General features: G+C 44.5%; 1 protein-coding gene across 1 annotated transcript in view; it reads right to left on the bottom strand.

Moving 5' to 3' along the window:
* STK11 (serine/threonine kinase 11) overlaps positions 1-21,284 on the bottom strand; it is a 74,988-nt gene that overhangs the window by 35,031 nt on the left and 18,673 nt on the right. The window contains exons 2-6 of the mRNA XM_032788104.2: positions 13,527-13,610; positions 7,310-7,399; positions 5,216-5,348; positions 4,284-4,420; positions 3,660-3,787 (exon numbers count right to left, since the gene is read on the bottom strand). Of these exons, the coding sequence (XP_032643995.1) occupies positions 3,660-3,787; positions 4,284-4,420; positions 5,216-5,348; positions 7,310-7,399; positions 13,527-13,610 (572 nt within the window). The remainder of the gene's footprint in view (positions 1-3,659; positions 3,788-4,283; positions 4,421-5,215; positions 5,349-7,309; positions 7,400-13,526; positions 13,611-21,284) is intronic.

Below are 21,284 nucleotides of genomic sequence, written 5' to 3'. Positions count from 1 at the left end.
CGCTGACAGCAATCTAGCTATGCCTTACGTAACTGTTTCTAAAGCTATTACAGCTGATTAATGCTTTGCAAAATACAGGGAAATAAAAAAACTTATTTCACAATCAGTATGGAGCAGAGAAGTTAAAATCGTCTCCAGATTACTTGGATGGTGGGGGTCAGCAACCTCCTAGAAAGGAAGATAAATAGGGACCTGTTCGAAACAATGGGGAAAATCATCTCCTCAAAATGCATTAAAAGCTACAACCTATACAGATAGCACCACCTACTGCATTACTACTGAAATGCAGCTGAGAATAGCATGCTTAGGTCACTGAAAACTTCAACATTATTTGGGAGTTTGGAACTCAAACTTTCAGGCCCAGTGAAAGGTGAATGCTCCATCATGTAAGAGATTCAAGTTTGCAGCAGACGACCTATCCACATGACAGACACAACCAAGTCTGGGAACCTGGTTACAACACAGTGGGGGTCCCCATGAGATGGTTACAATTTGTAGCACTGATGACCACAATTATGAAGTGGTTCAGAAGGCAGTTAAGAGTCCATCTAACTACAAATTGCAACAGTACTGGAACTAAGTCAAAGGGGAACAGTGTTGTAACCCAGGCTTGCAGTGCTCAACCACTAACCCACCCATGCTTTCCTTCTAGGCTACTTCTGGGGTTTGCGCCAGAGGAGCGCAGGAATCCAAGTGTGATCAGAGCTGTGTCTGGGGTTCAACCACTGTTATTCTGCGTCTTTCCCATCACTGACTACTATCAGTGTCTTTTGTATAGTAAGACAGAAGTGATGACAATAAGCCCATCCTATGGAGTGAGTGGTATCCTGAGATGTTGCTCATTGTATCATGGTAGCACCCAGAGACCCAGTGCCAGACCAGCACTAGGCACAGGCCACGCTGCTCCTAAGCAGACACCACTGATTCAGCTGCTATATTAACATGCAACTGCTCTCCATGTTGGCATCCCATTTTATGCAGGAGCAAAAATATCAATGATCATCATCCCAACCCTCAAACAAAGAGGTTACACTCACCTTATGCAGTAACTGTGGTTCTTCAAAACATGTACCCCAATGGCTGCCTCATTTCAAGTGCACATCTGCCCTTGATCAGAGATGTTCTCTTAGCAGTGTCTGTTGGGTCTGTGTTCTATACAGCCTTGTGGAACACGCCAAGGGGCTATTGAACTGCATGGGCACACTGCCCTCAGTTCCTTCTCTATCCAAACATCCAACAAAGAACAGTCCAAAGAGGGGGATGGAGGGTAGGTAGAACACCCATGGGGGACACATCTCAAAGAGCCACAGTTACTGATGTCTTCTATGAATCCCCGTGGGTGCTCCATTTCAGGTGACTCCCAAGCAATATCCCCCACTGGGAGGAGGAAGCTTTGGAATGGAGTCTAAGACCGAAGACACTACAGCAGCACCAAGTGCTGCATCAGATCTGATGCCATGGACTGAGGCATAGTGTTTAGAAAAAGTATATGTGGAGGCCCACATAGTATCTTTGCATATCTCAGACACTGGAATGTTCTCGACTAGAGCTGTGGCAGCTGTCTGTGATCTGGTAGAGAGCTATTATCCTTTTGGGGGAGTGGGGCACCAGCTGCATCATAGCAAGCGACGATACACCCAGAGCTCCAACTCGGAAGTCTCCGAGTAGAGATCATGGACCACGGTCCTACCTACAGAAAAGGCCAATGACCGTGATACATCTAATGTACAAAAGGAGGTTTCATGCTGAGATTGATGCAGTTTGGAGATAAATATTGGTAGATGAATGGGCTGGTTAAGATGAAAATTCGACAGCACTTGAGCTAAGAATTCTAGCTGAGGCCGTAAGAAGACCCTGTCCTTGAAAAATACAGCAAATTGGGGTGCTATCCAGGCTCCAATCTCCCCAACCCTGCAAGCCAATCTGATAGGCATTTGAAAGGCCGTCTTCACAGATAAATGAAGCAAGGAGCAAGTGGCTAGAGGTTCAAATGGAGGTCCCAGGAGTGGAGGTTCCTTAAACCCTTAATAAGTCTAGAGGATGGAGCGAGCAAATATTGAAAACCTCTCTAGTGGGGGATGAAATGCTAGTATCACAGCCAGATTAATCCTAACAGAGCTAATTAATAGCTGTTGGATTTGAAGAACACACATGGTAATTCAAGAAGGCATAGCCTTGGTGTGTGGCACTGGTTTGCACAGAGCGCATGTGCGGACCCAACAGACACTGCTAGTGGAAAATTTCCGATCAAGGGCTCAAGAGGCACATGCACTCCTGAAGTGGGGCACTACTCAACGAACAACATTCTTGCATCAAATGGTTGGTGCAGTGAGATTAGGACTCCCAAATTCTGCTCCTAGTTCTTCCACTGATTTGCAGCGAGAATATGTGCATATTGCTTTGCCTCAGCTTCCCCACCATTACTCCTGTTTCCCCTTCAGGAAACAGGCCCAGGGAGGCAAAGGAACTTGCTCACATTCACACAGCTAGTCAGTGGCAGAAGCGAGAAGATGAAAAAGCTTTGCACAAAGCAGAGATACTCCCACCAACAGAAGGACCAGTATTAATCTCAGAATTTATTTTACATAGAAGCAGTGCTCTAAAAGCAGGAATATCCCACAAGTCAGTGGATTTGAAGCCTGCACACATAACTACTGTTTAAAGTTGATTCCCATCGTTACTTTATTTGTTCTACGGTAGTGTCAGAACCCTCAAACGAGGTCAGGGCTCCATTGTGCAAGATGCTGGACACACAATAAGAGACCATCTGTGACCACAAAGCTTACTGTCTAAACAGATGACAAAGGGTGGGAGGGGAAACAGAAGCTCACAGAAGGCAAGTATCTTCCTCAAGGTCAACCAGCAGGTCAGCGTCAGAGCTGGGAATGGAACCCTGGTCTCCTACATCCCAGTCAAGTCTCCTATACATTGAACAGTGCTACCCCTCCCCGGTCTCTATCACAGGAAGCTACGCTGATGACTATACTGCTCACAACGTTCTTCCAAAAAGCTGAGCAGTAGAAGGAAGAGCAGACTTACTCTTCAGGCCTGTATGTTGAGCGCCAAGCAGACCCTAGAGGAACACAGCAGGACGCACCTCCTTAGAATCAGTACACTTAATACCAAGTGAAGCATTTCATATGGCAAGCCACAAAAGACAGTATCATTAACACCCTGTCTCAGGCTCCAAGGAAGGAAGTTCAGAGCAGACGCCGAAAAGAAAGCGAGAACAGAAGCTGTGTCCTCAACAGGCACCATTATGCTTATGTCCTGCTTTATAAGGCTTGGGCAAGGATCTTAACTGAATAAGCTTGCTTCAGAAGAGACTAGCATTAAAGTGCTGATGCTGCTTTAAACCCACCCTTTGGTGGGCCTGCCCTCAAGATTTTAAACTCTCTCTAAATTGGAGTCCTAGTATATGACTTGTTGCTATAAAGGAGATGCTTGCAGTTCATTTCACAGGATTAGTCTATAGTACCGCAGAACATTCAAAACCTTCTCTTAAACTCTGAAAGGGGCAAAGGCTGATAAACAGACTTCTCTACATTCATAGAATGCTTTGAGTGGGGCACTTCTCCATCAGTACTATGTCTGCTGGGTATGTGTGGCATCCGCAGTTTTATCCCTTTTCCTTCAGGTCATTTGAAAGAGATGCTCACCTCTAAGTAGGTCTGAGAGTGGAGGACCACAATCTTCTGGAATCGTGTAGTCCCCTTTCCCGATGTTTTCAAATAGCTTATAGATATTATCTCCCTCAAAGGGATAAAGACCCGTTGTAATGTTGTATCTGTAAAATGCAGAAAGAACAGCGTGAGGACAACTATACGGAACACAAGTTCTAGTCTTCGACAAGCAGAAAAGTCAGGAAAACAAGAGAAGCTGGATGACAGATGCTGACCCAAATGCATTCCCACTTCTCTCGACACAGCTTTCTTTCCATAGCTTCATACATATACACGTGAACCAGAAACTTACCAACCTATTTTTCCTACAAGCTGGGAAGGAAAAAAGACTTTAAGCAAATACCTGAGGTGCTCAGATACTGCAACAACAGGAACCCCAAACACACCCGGACAGACAGAGATTGAGAAATGACTGGCATGGAACTACAAGCAGAGAGACTGGCTCAATTTCTCCAGCACTCTGGGCATTTGCTCCTGAATCTACCCACCATTCGAAAGGGAGTGGTAGCCCCAAATGCTCACACAGCACCCTCAGCTGCAAGTCCCAGAACAACATTGTGCCCAAAGCAAGTCCCCCAGGGTTCCTGTGCAGGTACTTACAACGTGACCCCTGCTGACCAGATGTCCACTTTAAAGCCTGAAAAGGTATCAAGGCCATTGGCAATTTCTGGTGGCTGGAATGCTGGCGACCCTTGGCTCGTTCTGCACGTATCATCCTCTGCAAACGGATGCAATGCCTGTGGCAAGAGGCCAACATTTTAGTGACTCTCATGCTACTATCAAACTCTTCAGAGATCAAGGATTATATCCACGATAAAACCTTTATCCTTGTGAGACTCCAGGCGAGTCTTTGTCCATCCAGTGGGTCTAACTACAATATACCACAAATAGTATTGTATATTACAAGCAGAGCTGGTAGGGTCACCTATAGTTAAGACAGACTAACACTTCCTAGTCTAAAGAGCCCATTTTCAGTTGCTTATAACCTTGCCCAACTAACTGCTTGGAACAAAGTTTTCTATACTGTATGTTTTTCCTAGTCCGACTTTTTAAAGTTTCAAGTAAAACAGTTCAACCATTTCAGAGAATGAGATTGTAAAAACATTTTTAACACGGGCGAAACAACTCTTTTGTTGAGAAACTCTAGTATCTGGATTCTTGGATGTGCCTTTTGCTGTCCCTGTGAAAAGTCATCTAAACTCAGGCCAATTATCAGACTCTGAAAATCCCAGTTTTCACCTGATCTAATGTGGAAAAAGTAGTATGCAATCATGTAATGAAAGTCTATTGTAATTATAGGTGAACCAATAATGCATAGCACAAGGGGTTGAACTAAAGTGGCACAGGCCACCTCAATTCTGGAATTTCCTAACTTCTGAGTGCTTGATTTTTGCGATCCTAAAGTTCTTTTGATGTACCTTTTTTGGACACACACACACGCTTGTGTCCCTGCAAGTCTCCAGTGCGTATGTCTACAGCTGGTACGCTACAGAGGGAGACAGGAATGGGGTTCACAAGCCACTCTCACATACCTCTGCCACTCCTAAATCAGATATTTTTAGTGTCCCATTGGTTGTTAGCAGGAGGTTCCCCGGTTTGATATCCTTGTGGACAATCCCTTGGCTGTGCAAGTATTCTAAGCCATCTATGAGCTGGCAAAAGTACCTAGAAAAAGTCAGAGGGGGGGAGGGGAAATACCGTAAGTGATTAAAGTGACTGAAGCTCCATTCGCGCTATTGCCAATATGCATAGTGAGGAAGAAGATCAGTGCTTCAGCATCACATAGGTTGGGCCTACATTAGCCTTTGCTGCTGGGAAACTAGAGATTTAGGTCCATTGTTTGTTTAGCACAGAAGTGACTACCTGCTGCAGTTAGGCATCAGGGCACCCCACCCCCACTTGGGACACTGAACTGCTCTAGATCAAAGCTCTCTCCCCATCCTGTAGATTGTTGCAAGTTCACCGGACTGGCATCACAGTACAGTTGCCAAGAATTGCTTTTGCTTTGAGGCAGCTCAGCAGGTGTTTAAACACGCACAGTTCCACGTGGTGCGAGCCATGCTGGACTCCTACTTTCCTTACAAACATTCTTAGCAAACAGCACCCTGTAGACATTACAGGTTGCACCTCATGGGGTCTCAAAGTGAGACACAGAATTGCGTTCCTTGCCCTTTCATGCAATGGGTTATTCAAAGCCGGGCACACAAGCACGTGTCCTTTGATCTGACATGCACAGATGTCAACTCTTTTTAAAGTATATAAAGTGACAGAGTCTATTCACCTCTGCTGCTGGGGTGCACGGGGGAAAATGCACATCCAACCTCCACAGGAACTCTGACCGGTAAGTGCTGCACCAAGGCAGTCCACTTCTGCATTTAAGCACAAACCTGAGGTGGCTTCTCTCAACACGTCGCTATTTTGTTTAAAGTCAAGGTACTGAGCGGAATTACTCACTGAAAGCTACAAGGTTTGGCAGAAGCAGAACGAGAAAGAAAGGGAAGTATAGGACTGACTGTTAGGAGAGCCTTTAGGAGAGTTCAGGGCAACTGAACTGTGCCTCATTTCAACCCCTACCTTCGCCCCATAGCTAACAGTGCAGCAGCACCTGGCAAGCTGCAGACAAGCACTAAATACCCATTAAGTATTAAGATTTCCTCAGCTGTGAGCTTCAAGGGAGCATGGAAGCTTAGTGGGCCTTTATCAAAGCACACAAAACAGCAGATCAGACTGGGTACTGGCCAGATTAAGCATCAGCAAAGATCAGTAATTTCTTCTCTGGTATTTAACTCTATATCTCCCTTCTCAGTTCAGAAGACATCAGTCTCATTAGTAAAATGCCCCAATTTCCCTCATCCTTGGCTGAATGGCTCCAAAGGTCTTTCCTTTTTGTGTTCCATACGTGCCAGAGCAGCCTGAGAAGAAAGAATTTCGCTTAGGTTCCAAATGCCCCATTTAGGTTATGCAGGGCAGGATATTAGGAGTCACACTGTTGCTGCTCTCCATTTTCTATCATACTCCCGTAACATGCCCCTCCAATAAAACAAAATCACCATGAAACAGCAGTAGGATATATTTTAGCTGCTGCAAAATCTGGGTCTAGCTTATCAGAAAGTTTCATGTTTAATTGATTAGCGATGGGACTTTTATTTCCCTTCTCCAAACTGGAATCTCATTTTCAGAGGAAAACTTGATCACACCAGAAAGCATTCTGAAGGAATTGACCTCTGTCAGGCCACCGAGATGCAACAGGGACTTCCACTAGGTGCAGCTCGACAGCACCCAGCACAGCCTCAACCGTCTCTTTGTAGTTGCTAAGGTACATGCTAGGCAGTGCTTCAGAAAGGGATTAAGGAGGCATCTCAGGCTAAGGCACCCAAAAAAATAAAAACCCAACCCACAATACAAAAAAGCTTTTGCTTCCCAGAACCTCCCCACTATTCATCAGCTTTTAATCTTCTCCATGGATGGTACCTGATGTACTCTTTGCTCATAAGAGGTTTGCTTTAAAGTGCAGCCAGCAGCCTAAGTGACAGAGCAGAAGAACATCCACTTGAATTCAAGAGCTATGGCAAGGGTGGGAGAGATTGATGGACACAACGTGGGTTAAGAACTGAAGCTGCACTTACCCGTGAGCCTGAAAGACTGGAAACCTTTTTTCTGGGACACTGTCAAGCATCTCCTGCATCCCACACACACAATATTCCATCACCATATACGTGAAGGCAGAGTTAAGGAAGCACCGAGGTTAAGTGCTCACCCAGGCAAGCACTGTGTTATGACCACAGTTCCGATTCTGTGCTACTGGAGAGCAGCAATACAGGTGCTACCCTTGCATTGTACGTGCACAGTTCAGCCACAAAGCCCATGTTCTGCTGGGTCCTCCCATTCTGCCTTTATTAGGACAGTATTTAAAAGGACGCCAGGGTCCAATTTTGAAGCTGAGGAAAGTATTTCCTCCCTTTGCTGCTTGCCTGTTTTAAGGGAAGGCTCACAGTGGAGAGGGCTCCATGCAGCAGTAACCTTCCTTAGTTAGGTCTTGAGGCATTCCCAAAGGAATGGCCTCTCCTGCATTTCCCTCCAGTTCTGATCCTAGGGAAGAGGAGGTGTTATCATCTAACCCTAATACTGGTGGCTGTGTCTGATTTTTGCCTCTCTTTTGAGACCAGCACTTTTGATGGGGCCCCATGATTCTTAGACCTTTGGCCATGCTCAAAGACAGCTGGACTCAGGTTAAGAGACATAGAATTTGGGGTGGAGGGGCAGGGAGGACAACGGCATTGTTTTAGGAAGAAACCAAGCATCTTTGCTTTCACCTTATGGCTTTTGTCCAAACCCAGAGACAGGGATATCAGAAACAGGGCTGAGGAATTTTTTCCAGAGTCAAGGTCTGGGTTTCCATGGGATGATCTTCCCTTTCATTTGCCTCACTGCTCCTTTGATCTCCAGGTCCGGGCACTCACAGCCAGGGCTGGAGGAGATAAGGCTAATACATGTCAGGGTTCCTCTTCAGCAATTTCTGCCCAGAATGGCAAATCCCAGGGAATCAATGAGGGAGAGGGGAGCGGAGCTGCCATGGGAGAACCAGTCTCCACCACCTAGTACCCCACAAAATACCCAAGGCCTGATGGACAGGAACGGCTAGTAGGAAGTCCTCAGAGAGAAGCAATGGTCCAGGCCCCTTTCAACGGGGCATAAAAGTTTGGGGCTGTTGGGTGCTAAATGAAATAAGGCTGGAGATGGCCTTAGAGAGGAACTGCCCATACACCACTGCTTCACATGCTCCCCACCGTATGGGGAGAAGGGCACTATCCAGCTAGCTCAACTTTCCCCGGCCCAGGAAAGGGGGGCCTTGGCTGTCTATTCTTGTGCTGGGCGGATCTCAATCTTGAGCATGAGCTGCAGGACCTGCATATTCTCTCTACCTGCCTACTAGCCATGCTAGAGTCAAGCAGGACACATGCTGCTGCAGCCCTCATGAGGGGAAAAAAGCCAAGAATCAAGTGGCTCAGCCCCAAAAGCCAGCCAATAAGTGTCTCAGATCCAGGCTAATTAAAGCCCAAAATACACTAGAAATTTCACATTGTAGAGGGTGGTTTAGAAAAGTTTTTGAACCGAAGACCAGGGTGCTCTGCAGTGAAGAGGTCTGTCCACCCTGTCTGTAGCTGCAGAGGCAGAACAAAACTGGCAGGTCTTCACCTGAAGGTGTGTATCCCCAAAGCAGTGAATGACAGGTCTAAAAATTTGCCAGTAGGCTGAAGTCCCAAAGCAAACACTGTGGAGTTCACTATGCTGAAGAAGTTAGAAATCCCAGGACACCTTTCACAGGTCTAGGAGTGGTTATTCCCAATGCCCAAGACAATATTCCCTCCTGAAATAGCAATGCATAAAAATCAGCTATGCAATGAAGCGTGGTATTCTCCATTTCCTGTCCCAAATTTACAAGGTGTTGCTGTGTGCTGTTTAAAAGCAGCAGCTTATTACCACAGAGGTAGTAGCATTTCCGGGGTGGGAGAAAGCTGCTTTGGGAGCCTCTAGATATTAAAACATCAGGCATTATAAGTGGCTTTTGCTACACAGACACTGACATTTGTTCCTCTCTCCAGCACTAGCTTTGCATTTGAGAGTTACCTAGAGGATAAACAACTGAAGCAACAGTCACCTTTTCTTTTCTCCTCCCACTGGACTCTCGGAGGCAAACAGAAAACCCTATAGGTGCTTGCATTAAACCCACAGGTAGCCCGAGACATCGGGTGGCTATGCAAGGGCATAGCATCTTTGAGATGCAGACAAGGAAGCAACGTAACTCTGGGAACAGGGGCTCTATGAGTGCAGAGCATTAATTTCACCATTTTTATCACTCCTGGCCGATGTTTTTTGGCCTAGGCTGATCGCCACAGATGCCATGACAATTGTTCTGGGGCTACTGACGGCCACAGGAGAGACTGATTGTTTTAAATGGGATCCTTATGAAGTTGCACTTCTGTAGCACTTTCCATCCTAGGATCTGAAAGTACTTTGCAAGCTTACGAAATCAGCAATACTGCACATCTCATTCAGGGCTTTTTTCCAAGAGAGGGAAAGTGCAATAAAGAAGATATGTTACTGACCCTCCCAGCAAATCAGTGGCAGAAGTGGGAATAGAAACCAGATCTCAAGTTTCACACTCTTGTTCTAACCACTGAGGAAGCAACCGGGCTGGTTGCATCAAAGAAGGGAATAAGCGGAAAGACAGTAACTTTCCCACCTTCAAACGAGCAATGCTAAAGCTAGCTCTCACTTCATGGGAGTCTCCCAGAGTGAACTCCAGCTATTGTTCCTTTCTAGAAAGGACAATCTACTCCCAGTTTAACTAGCTACCAGACTGTACCTTCTTTTCATCCCTCCCCCCTTACCTGGAGCTGATCCTTCTCTGGCTGACTAACTAGATTAGCACCCAGACATCATTCAGGCTGGAAGGTTTTACTGCGTATATCTATTACAGGCAACCATGAAAAGACTGAAGATCTCATTTCTTCCACTCAGTAGGGCTCTCCTCCCACACACAGTTGCATTTATTGATAATAGAAGTCCTTAGGAGAGGGTGCCAGCCAGGAGTTTGCTTATTAAATTGGGTTTATTTTCTGCTTGAATGAGGCTCTTCATTCATCTCCAGTGCTGCCCTCCCATCAACAGCAGATCTGCTCAATGGTGTGTTAAATGCCAAATTCTTTTTTTAATCCATTCATCATAGCTTTCCCGGTACCAAAAATCAATGAAGCCTGTGACCAGCCAAGCAACTTGTTAAATGGTACAGTGCCAAGCTTAAGCACGGCTAAAGCATACATTTCACTTCTTCCACCTTAGTCACCCCAAAGTTGAGTGACACTGGCAAAGCCATGGTGGAGCAGAGGTTCAAAATAAGTCTCTGCTGCCCTTCTGGAAACTTACTTTTCAATGGCGAAAGCTTTCACTTCAAGAGACAAAGATGGTCTTTTATAAGGGAGGGGGTGAGGGAAGGAGGAAAGAGACACCAAGAGTTGCTCAAATTCTAAAAGAGATTATTCTGATGGATAATGTTTGTAGGCATCACATCTAACTTAAATCATTCACCTCCCTTCAATCCAGTTCCCCAAAACCTCCAAATCTATGATGAGGCTTTGTTCACATGAGCTGAGCCACCGTCACGTTCAGACAGTTTGTTCTAGAACAACAATTTCTTTGACCTGAGAGATTCCCCCATCTGACTGCAGTCAGAGAACCATGCTAGAACCCCGCTAGCAACAGCCATGGATAAAACGTGACTATGACCTGGTCTACACCTAAAAATTAGATCGGCCTAGCTAGATCCCTCAGGACTGTGAAAAACTTTGCTCTCTGACCACGTGAGTTAGGTCAACCGAACCCCCTTGATGTAGACGCAGCTAGGTCAAAAAAAGAATTCTTCCACTGACCTAGCAACCGTCTCTTGGAGATGCAGATTAACTACATCGACAGAAAACAAAACTCTCCCACCAGTGTAGGAAGCATCTACACTGTATCGTGCAGCTGTGCTACTACAGCATTTGTAAAGCAGATCTAGCATACCTGTCATGATGCTAATTCCCTTGTGGACAGGGCCTTAGTAGCTCTTGCTATAATGTGGACCTTTGGAGGCTGTCTACACTGGGGAAATTTTCTAACTGGTTTTAAAATTAGTTCAGCTACTTATCTGGTTAGTTCACAGTAAAATCCTAAGTAGAGAAAAGGCACATGTACTGTTTACTGCAAGGTATCTAGGAGAGGTTAGTACTATACCCCCATCCATGGCTGACCTTGCTTAGTTTATACCCCAGTAAAACTTAAGTGCTTTCTCTCCACTGTGTTTTCACAGTGGGATAGCTAACCCATGTTAGTTATCCTGTGATAAACACATGCCTTTGCCAGTGCAGATTTAACTTCTCCAGTGTAAAGACCCATCCTGCAACATCAAACTTTGCCCAATGGCTGCCCTTGCTTAGTCTCTCAATGTAGCCGTCTACACATGGAGAGTAAGCAGGCAAGAGAATAAACTCGGAAGCCTCGCAGGAATTTAGAAATGGGAGAAAAGCATATCCAGTGGAATGAACAAAAATAAGGCAGCTGGAGCTTGGAAATTAAACAGTCGATTCCAGTGTTACCCAAGAGCATAGTGCTGGTGGAGAGAGGTTTTCAAAGTTTATTATGGTACAGAGAAGAAGGAAAGCAAAGGGGGAATAAAATCACCCTCTCTGGCTTTGCTTATTGACACAAGCATTTCTGAATGACAGTTATGAGCTGTCAACACCTTTTACAAACACACGAGGTCTCCCTTGGGTTCTTTTTCCCCTTCTCATTCGGAATTTCAGCTTATTAAATTAAATGGCCGCTTTCTATGGACAGTAATTGAATTATACAAAAGTAACTGACCAAAGAGATCATAATAAGGGCAAAAGTTGTGATACAGTTTTTAATACTAATGACTTGGTTTCAAAGGCTTCGATCTAATTAAGTGCAGGATTAAATTAGCTGGCTACTGATGTACTGTAAAAGGGGGCACTCCATATGTAGAAGCCACTGTTGAAAATAAAAGCAACCATTTAACATGGAAGACAACAATGGTTCAACTCAATAAGGTCAAATTGGTTTAAGTCAAAAGGCACTTTGTTGGAGTGTAGCAGCCTCATTAGGAACTGTCTGGCTGCTCACTTTGTTTTGGTCTCCTTTTCAAAGTAAAAGTCCAACGTATTTAATTATGTAACATTTGCGCAGTGCATTGAGGATGCAGCAGGCCATGGAAGTCACAACCCAAGGCTCGGTTTCAAAACCAGAATAGTTTGGTCTTGAAAAGTCAGGGTGCAAATTTTGTGGGAGTGGTACACCTTGTGTCTATCATCAGGTTTAGTCTGTTTAAAGCCATGTCTACACTGAGCACCTTATAGTGGCCCAGCTGTGCGGCTCCAGCTGTGCGGCTCCAGCCGTGCCACTGTAAGGTACGTAGTGTAGATGCTCTTTGTTGGCGAGAGCTGTCCTGTTGACAAAATAAAACCATCTCCAACAAGGAGCAGTAGCTTTGTTGGCGGGAGAGTGCCTCCCACTGACAAAGCAATGTCCACACTGGTGCTTTTTGCTGGTAAAACATTTGTTGATCACTGGGGTGTTTTTTTCACACCCTGACCAACAAAAGTGCAGTGCAGACATAACCTAAAGCAGCGTCAAGGGATGTTCAAGGGATCTGCAAAAAACACAGAGTGGCTTTAATCAGTCTGGGAGCTAGTTCTGACTGACTGCCTCTAGAGAAGGACTCCAGAATTCAGTAGTACACACTCCTGCACAAGGAAGGTAGAAGTGCTGGCAGGCATCTGTACTCTAGAGGACAACTAGATGGTTTTAAAAAAAGGAAAGAACCCCACACCTGAGGCCATGAGGGAACAGCTTTACAAAAAGAAATTACTCCATTTTGCTGCACACAAAGGGAACTGTTTTCAAAGAGGAAGGCACTGTTAGCTATAGCAAGGGCAGGAGGTTGGGAACTAGGACATCTAGGTTCTATTTCCAGCTCTGATTTACTGTGTGACCGTCAACAAGTTCCAGTCTTTGTGCTCCATCTGTAGACAATACTTCTACTGGACAGGAACTGTGGAGAACTTGAGGAAATGTCCTTGGATGGAAAGTGCTATTGAGATGCAGAATGTTTGTTAACACTAGTGAATAATTTAAAGCCCAGGAAATACTCAAATGGGTGTTAACTAAAGCAGAATCCTTTAGAGAGACACAACATCAAAGCTATGAGGATTAAGAACTATCACAATCTACGTAACAAGCATTAAAACCTTCATATCAACACCTGAGTGAAAATCAAAAGGATATATTTTCTGCTTCTCTTCATTATATAACACGTCTACCAGCTGGATGACATTTTTGTGTCGTAATCGTCGCAGGAGCTGAATTTCCCTGGAGAAAGAAAGAAAAATAAATAAATGTATTTCCCTATTGAGTGAAAATGATATATATATATATATATATATATATATATATATATATATTTTTTTTTAGAGTTGCTTGAATTGTAAAGTAGCTTTACACCACGCTAATCCCAGCTCCTTCACCCAAGATTAGCAAAAAATTCTGTTTGACAGAGAACTTTGAGCTTGTTTTTTGGGTTTTTTAACCCAGGGTTAGAACCTAACTGTGTGTGTTAATTGACTAGAATCAAAGGCAGGCGTCCTTTTCAGTTTTTGTAGCCTGGCCACTCAATACTCCTGCTACAGGCATTCTAGTTCACCAGTGCACAAAAACAGAACTATTCCCAAGGAACAACTGCAGCTGCCCCTGTGCACCAAAATCCAGAAACTCCATGAGTGCAAGCTCCAAAGCTTAGTGTAGTGGCTGGATCTGGCTTGACATTAAAACACCAATAATAGAATCCTGTTTAGCTGTAAATGCGATAGAAAAAACAGTCAGTTGCAGACATATGCTGTTTTCTTCTACATTTAGATAGCACAGTCACTCATTAGAAACTGGGAACTCAGATTCCAGCCCCACCTTTGGCTGGGTTTCAAAATATAGATACTCACCACCACCACCAAAAATGTTGCACCACATCACCCATCCCATGCAAAAAGAGCCAAATTGCGTACACCTGACCACCCATAGTCTCATACTTTCTTCACAAACCTTGGAGAGGAATTAAAACAAAGCCTGGGGGAATGACAAGTAATATGTTGAAGAGCTGACCCTGCCCAGTACCTATATATTCCAAAACTTTCAGTTACAAGTCAAATGATTGATTCAATTCTGATAGACATCTAGCTTTATTTGCAGATGTAAAAGAAAACTCTAGTCATGCAACTTCACCCTGCTACTAGGTCTTACAATAGATAAATCAGGTACTTCTAGGGAAGGAATTCTGATCTGAGGAGGGGTACTGTCAAGATAAATCCTAACTTTAAAATAAGCTTGTGTTACTAAACACCAGAGTTCATTAAAACAGATTTTTTTAAAAAAATCTCATTTACTTTCACCATCTATTGTTATGTATTAACTTTCAATTTCCACATACATAGTAGTCCAGATTTTGGTCTAAGTAATCCTGCATGCTGTAAAGCTATAGCAAAGTGCAAAGAAGTTAACTTGCTTAGGCAGGATCGTGCACAAGGATAGAGATCAGCATGACTGAGGGCAAGACACCACCTGTTTGGGCCTCAGTTATCCCCTCCCCCCTTCTGAAAAAACAAAGATAATACTTTAGAGTGCTTTAATATTTACAGACAGCGTTTTTACACAGAGTATTCCAAGTGTGTGCATTGTTTCTAGGAAGTTTCTCTTGCATCACATGCACTAGTCCAATGCTGTTGTTTTTGGCTCCCAACATAGCAAGAGGATGTTTAATTGAGAGTAAGGAAATGGTGGAATTGTTCACAAGATCCAGTTGAGCTGGCACACAGCGTTGGGATGATCTGCAGCATCTGTCAACCTAAAGGCTCATTTTTCATTGCAATTTTCTTTCCAGGGTACATCTGGTAGCCAGGGTATCCATCAAGTTTGGCTAGGCTTATTTCACTCAATGTTTTACAGAGAAACACTGAGGGGAGGTCCTCTCCCCATTTGTCAAGTAAGGAACAGCTGAGCAACTGCAAGCTCAATAACAGGAAGCACAATCTAATGCTGTGTCATCCCACATAGGAAGCTGATGAGAGGGTTCCATTGGCATGTCATCCTAGATAGAACACTGCTTGCTAACAAAGGAAGACAGCACACAGGGACATCCACGCCCTGCAGACTGCTTGCCTTTACAGGATATGCCTTTCTCCAACAAGTGACTACATATGGACACGGCATCCTTTCCAGTCAATAGTTCAGGGTAGAAGTCACAAAACTACCCTGAATTCTATAATATGCAGGAAGCAGCTTCATGATTTTTTCCCCAGATCAAGCACTCTTGCTAGAAATGCTAGAAGGCTAGAATTCACAGCTGGCCTCTGCATCTGAGCCCCTAGAGATGGGCCATGAATTTTACAAAACCTCTACCAAACTGTTTGGATGCCCAGTTCTAATAAACCTTTTATCTCTGCACTTCATGATTCTGAATGTATGAACACCGTCATCTGTGGTTACATGAGCTAGGAGAACATTGCTAGGACTATCAATGCATTTATCAAAAGCAAGAGAAGCAACAAATACAACTGTGCTGTGTCACAGCATAGGGCAACACTGCATAATTAGGTGCATTACTCCATTTGATGCCTTCTACATCAGGCACTGTAAAACAGAATAATAGACTAGATGGACCATCATTCTGTTTCAGGGGAACAATTTTTATGTTCCTCATTGAAGTGAGCATCAACATGAAATCTAATGTTTTCCAAAAGGAGTTAAAAAAATCAATTCCAAGTCCTATGCCTTACCTTAATTCCTATGGTCAACTGCTGTTTTATAGTCACTTTTAAGACTACTCTTTCCTTGTTCATCATTCACACAAGGCTTCCACAAAACATAGGAAACTAATCAACTGACTGCATGATTTCAGGCAGATGCCAAAAATCAACTAAAGAAATTCAGCTCATAAAATTCAAGGCCAGAAAGGACCAATTAGATCATCTAGTCTGACCTCTTAACACAAGATCAAACTGGAGTAAGATATTTTCCCCTCTAATGAGAGAGAGAGAGAGAGAGAAAAGCCAAGATCACTGTAACAGTAAATAAAACAAAATTTCAAAATGCAGAGATGACTACTGAGTGTCCCATAAGGTGTCTTGACAAAACAAGGATACTCCATTAGAAAGTTACACAGTAAAGAGTGCAACATGAGATTAATCATTTGCAAATAAACATTCTATACTTCAGAGCAAGACGTCAGCACCTCCACAGCATCCTTCTCAGTCACTGCCGAGGGTACTCACATGCACTGAATACATACGGAAGAGATGAGGACTTGCTACTTCAACTCAAGCTTTTATTGGTTACTATTCCACATGAGAATTAGTCAAGGAATGTTAATTATGCAAAGAGAAAGCTTACACATGCTACCGCTCTTCCTGGAGTGGTTATTCAAGGAGAAACAAGTAATCAAGGCTGCGTCTATAAAGGAAATCTATAGTTTTCCTGCATTACCGTAATTCATTCCCCATCTCCCTCCTTGCTTTAACACAGGAGAGTTAGTTATCAATGGTGCCTTGAGACTGAGCAACATCACCACTGTCCAAGTGCATTACATCTCACACCGCGCATTGGATCCATACCCATAAATGGGAAGACAGATATCTCAGACTGCCAGGGGAGTGGTGAATCATAACATCACTGCAGCAGCCCAGCAAGAGTTGTTTAGTGTTCAGGTTGTTCCAGAGGTCTCCACTGGACTGGAACCACATCCTTCACCTGTTACTATCTATGTACTGAAACTGCAGATTCAAGAATTAGGTGCAGGTGGATTGTGCTGAATAAAAAACTAAATTCCTCTTATGAAACAGAAAACTATCTGGCTCGGCTGAAGTTCCGATTTGTTCCAAATTAATGTCAAACATTCAGATGAGTTTAAAGTGTTTGCAAAAAAATACTGCATTTTAATAGGACGCTGGTATCTCAAGCCCTAATTTTAGTTTCTGAAGACAAAGATTTTTTTTTTTTTTTTTTAACAAAAACATTAAATGGCTATGTTTTGGTTTTTTTTTAAAAGTAGGTTTGTTTCCATTCAGACATAACCCTCCCTGCGGGTAGCATTTGCAGCCCACACAAGGAAACTATTGTGTTAACACAGGAGGGTCTGAGAAGTGAAACCAACTAGAAACAGAGTGAATCTGACTGACCTATTTTCAACAGCCACAGCAAGTGAAGCACAACAGAAGATTTGTACGATTTTTTTATGTAAATATGTGGGAAATTGTTTTAGAAGTCTAAAAAACCACAGAGCAAGAAGATTGCATTCAAATTCAGTTTTCACAAGCTACAGGGTTAGACAGGAAGCAGAACTTTTAGCCTCAGGCAGAATCTGACACTCCCTTTCAATCAAAATATTTTCCCCATATTAGAATATAATCCATGTGGCTGGGCTTTTGTACGCCAAGCACACATTTAAAAAAATAGTCGTCATCATAACCAGGAAGGCAAATACAACTTCAAGTCCTTGGGTTTCTTTTATTTTATGCTGTAGAGTTATATGCAGAGTTCATATTACAAGCAATATGCTAAGATAGCAAATACTCAACAGCCACAGGCTTTGAGTGCTCCAGAACTGCACAACTATCTGCAGAGGACGGCTAGACATTTCTTAGAAGTGGGAGATAAGCCACCCCCTCGCCATAGCAGTAGCACCAGCAAAATATCCTTGGGTGCCTCCCTCTGCCCTCTTATCAAGTGGATACTAGTTAAAGATGGACTCATGGGACTGCATCAGTGACCCCCGCCTCCACCCATTTCTACCCTATTCTGTCTTTTGCTCCCTAAAACCAGCAGAGGGGAGGCGGCTTTGTGCAGGCAGCTTGCCTGTGCAAAATGTTTAACCTCCAATCACTCAGTAGCAACACATGCTGGCAGATAAGCTGTGGCTTTAACAGTGCTTTGAAAAGGTCCAACAGCCCCAAGCCCAGAAAAAAAGGTGTTACCAGCAAAACAGACATATGGAAAGTAGGGGAATAAAGTGAACAGTAAAGCCTATCTAAAGAGCCTCAAGGTTAGCCTGCATTCTATCTGGAAAGAACAGCTGTTCTGCTAACAAGTGGAACTAAAGCTATTATTCTATTCCAGGCCTGGTCTACACTACGCGTTTAAATCGATTTAAAGAGCGTTAAATCGATTTAACGCTGTACCCGTCCACACTACAACGCCCTTTATATCGATATAAAGGGCTCTTTAAATCGATTTCCGTACTCCTCCCCGACGAGAGGAGTAGCGCTAAATTCGATATTAACATATCGGATTACAGTTAGTGTGGACGGAAATCGACGTTATTGGCCTCTGGGCGGTATCCCACAGTGCACCACTGACCGCTCTGGACAGCAATCTGAACTCGGATGCAGCGGGCAGGTAAACAGGAAAAGCCCCGCGAACTTTTGAATTACATTTCCTGTTTGCCCAGCGTGGAGCTCTGATCAGCACGGGTGGCGATGCAGTCTCAAATCCAAAAAGAGCTCCAGCATGGACCGTACGGGAGATACTAGATCTGATCGCTGTATGGGGAGACAAATCTGTTGTATCAGAGCTCCGTTACAGAACACGAAATGCCAAAGCGTTTGAAAAAAAATCTCCAGGATACACAGCGCTGCGTGACAAGCGTAACGGGAAGCCAGAGACTCAAATGGACGCTCAGGGATGGAGGGGGTACTGAGGACTCCAGCTATCCCACAGTCCACAGCAGTCTCTGAAAAGTATTTGCATTCTTGGCTGAGCTCCCAATGTCTGTAGGTTCAAACACAGTGTCTGGCGTGGTTCAGGGAACAGCTCCTCAGTTTTTCCCCCCCCCACACCACGTGAAAGAAAAGGGAAAGAAATCATTTCTTGACTTCTTTCAATGTCACCCTATGTGTACTGAATGCTGCTGGTAGACGCGATGCTGCAGCAGTGAAGAGCAGTATCCGCTCCTCTCCCCCTCCCCGGTGGTAGACGGTACAATATGACTGATATCCGTCGTCGCCATCAGCCCGTGAGTGCTCCTGGCTGGCCTCAGGTGAGGCTGGCCGGGGGCGCCTGGGTAAAAATGGGAATGACTCCCAGTTACTCCCAGTAGATGGTACAGAACGGCTGGTAACCGTCTTCATCATAGCAACTGGGGGCTGAGCTTCATCAGCCCCCTCCCTTTCCTGTGTAAAGAAAAGATTCTGTACTGCCTGGACTGTCATAGCCCCGGGAGGCTGCCTCCCCCTCATTTTATCTCACTAACAAGTCTCTGTTTCTTATTCCTGCATTCTTTATAACTTCATGACACAAATGGGGGGGGACACTGCCACGGTAGCCCAGGAAGGTTGGGGGAGGAGGGAAGCAACGGGTGGGGTTGTTGCAGGGGCACCCCCTGTGAATACTGACACGGAGCAGCTGTGCTCTGATACACTGGTCCTCTAATACACTTGCCCCTTATTCTAGGCAGGACTGACTCTATTTTTAGAAACCATAAGGGAGGGATTGACTCAGTCCCAAGTGAGTCAATCCCAATTTTGCTTTTGCGTTGCGCCCCCGGCCGATTTCAGCCAGGGGCACTCATGATAGCAGCGGACAGTACAGAGGGGGAGAGATAACCGTCATCTCATTGCCAGTTTTCTCCGGCAGTAGACGGTACAGAACGACCGGTAACCATCTCTGCTATCATTGCAAAAGCAAGTGAATGCTGCTGTGTAGCGCTGGAGTATCGCCTCTCTGTCCGCGGCATCCAGTACACATACGGTGCCAGAAAAAAAAAAAGCTGAACGGGCTGCATGGTTGCCGTGCTATGGCATCTGCCAGGGCAATCCAGGGAAAAACGGTGCGAAAGGATTGTCAGCTGATGTTTTCCCGGAGGAAGGAATGACTGACGACATTTACCCAGAACCACCCGCGACAATAATGATTCAACCCAGAATTCCAAGGGGCGGGGGAGACTGCGGGAACTATGGGATAGCTACGGAAGAGCTACCCACAATGCAACGCTTCAGAAATCGACGTTAGCCTCGGACCATGGACGCACAACGTCGAATTACTGTGCCTAGTGTGGCCGCATGAAATCGAATTTATACTATCAGTTTTATAAAACCGATTTTAGCTAATTCGATATTATCCCGTAGTGTAGACGTGGCCCCACATTCCCCAGGTTCATGGAGCATCTTCTTCTCTGGCAGGGGGAGCCAGCCACCCATGTCTCCACTGTGCATAGGCTATTACAGTTCACAAAGTGGACTTGTACACTGAACCTGTTTTCAGTACAAAGGGATTTAAAATGTACCACTCAGGAAATGCCATTTAAACTAGATCCAGTACCTCAAGAAGAGGAGCAGCCCACTTCTTTCTGGTGTTTTCACTGGACTACAAAGGGGATCCCCTAAGTTGGACTAAGGGCTCCACAGGCAACTTGCTAGGAAGCAGAGAGCCAGATCCAAGCTGCAGTGTGACAGTCACCCTGGGAAGAGGTGCTGCCTGGGAGGAGTAGAGAACGGGACGCCAAGTACAGCACCGCATGCTGGGATGTCATTGCAGACCACACCTCCATAGCCACATCACAGGTTTCCATGGCCTCTTATTTTAAATGGGCAAGTTTTAGTTTGGCCACTTACGGCTGAAGTGAACTACCAGCTGAACAGAAGTACCACAAGTTCCACCCAATCTAACTGTATAGCGAATGTCAATAAGCCTCTTCTGGAGTGATCCAATGCAGCCAATGAGTTAAATGTAACAATTCAAACTTCAAATCTACAGCATGGGGCATTGATTTGTGTTTTTCCACCCAAACTGGATGACAAAGTTATGCAAAATGTTTGTCTTCTCTAGAAGAAAAATAAACTTTTCCATTTTGGATATTCCGCTGCCATCTGCTAGTGAACGTTTCTGGTGAACCTGCACAAAGGCCCACAATATGCCACAAATTCTAAAAAGAAAAGCAAATCTGCAATAAATTGGAACTGACACAAAGATGACATTATCCTCCCATGCATTAGACAAGTTGCTTGA

The sequence above is a fragment of the Chelonoidis abingdonii genome, chromosome 11 (genome assembly GCF_003597395.2).
Source record: "Chelonoidis abingdonii isolate Lonesome George chromosome 11, CheloAbing_2.0, whole genome shotgun sequence".
Classification (NCBI taxonomy): Eukaryota; Metazoa; Chordata; order Testudines; family Testudinidae; genus Chelonoidis; species Chelonoidis abingdonii.
The sequence above is the reverse complement of the archived record's forward strand: the minus strand, read 5'-3'. Positions and strand labels throughout refer to the sequence as shown.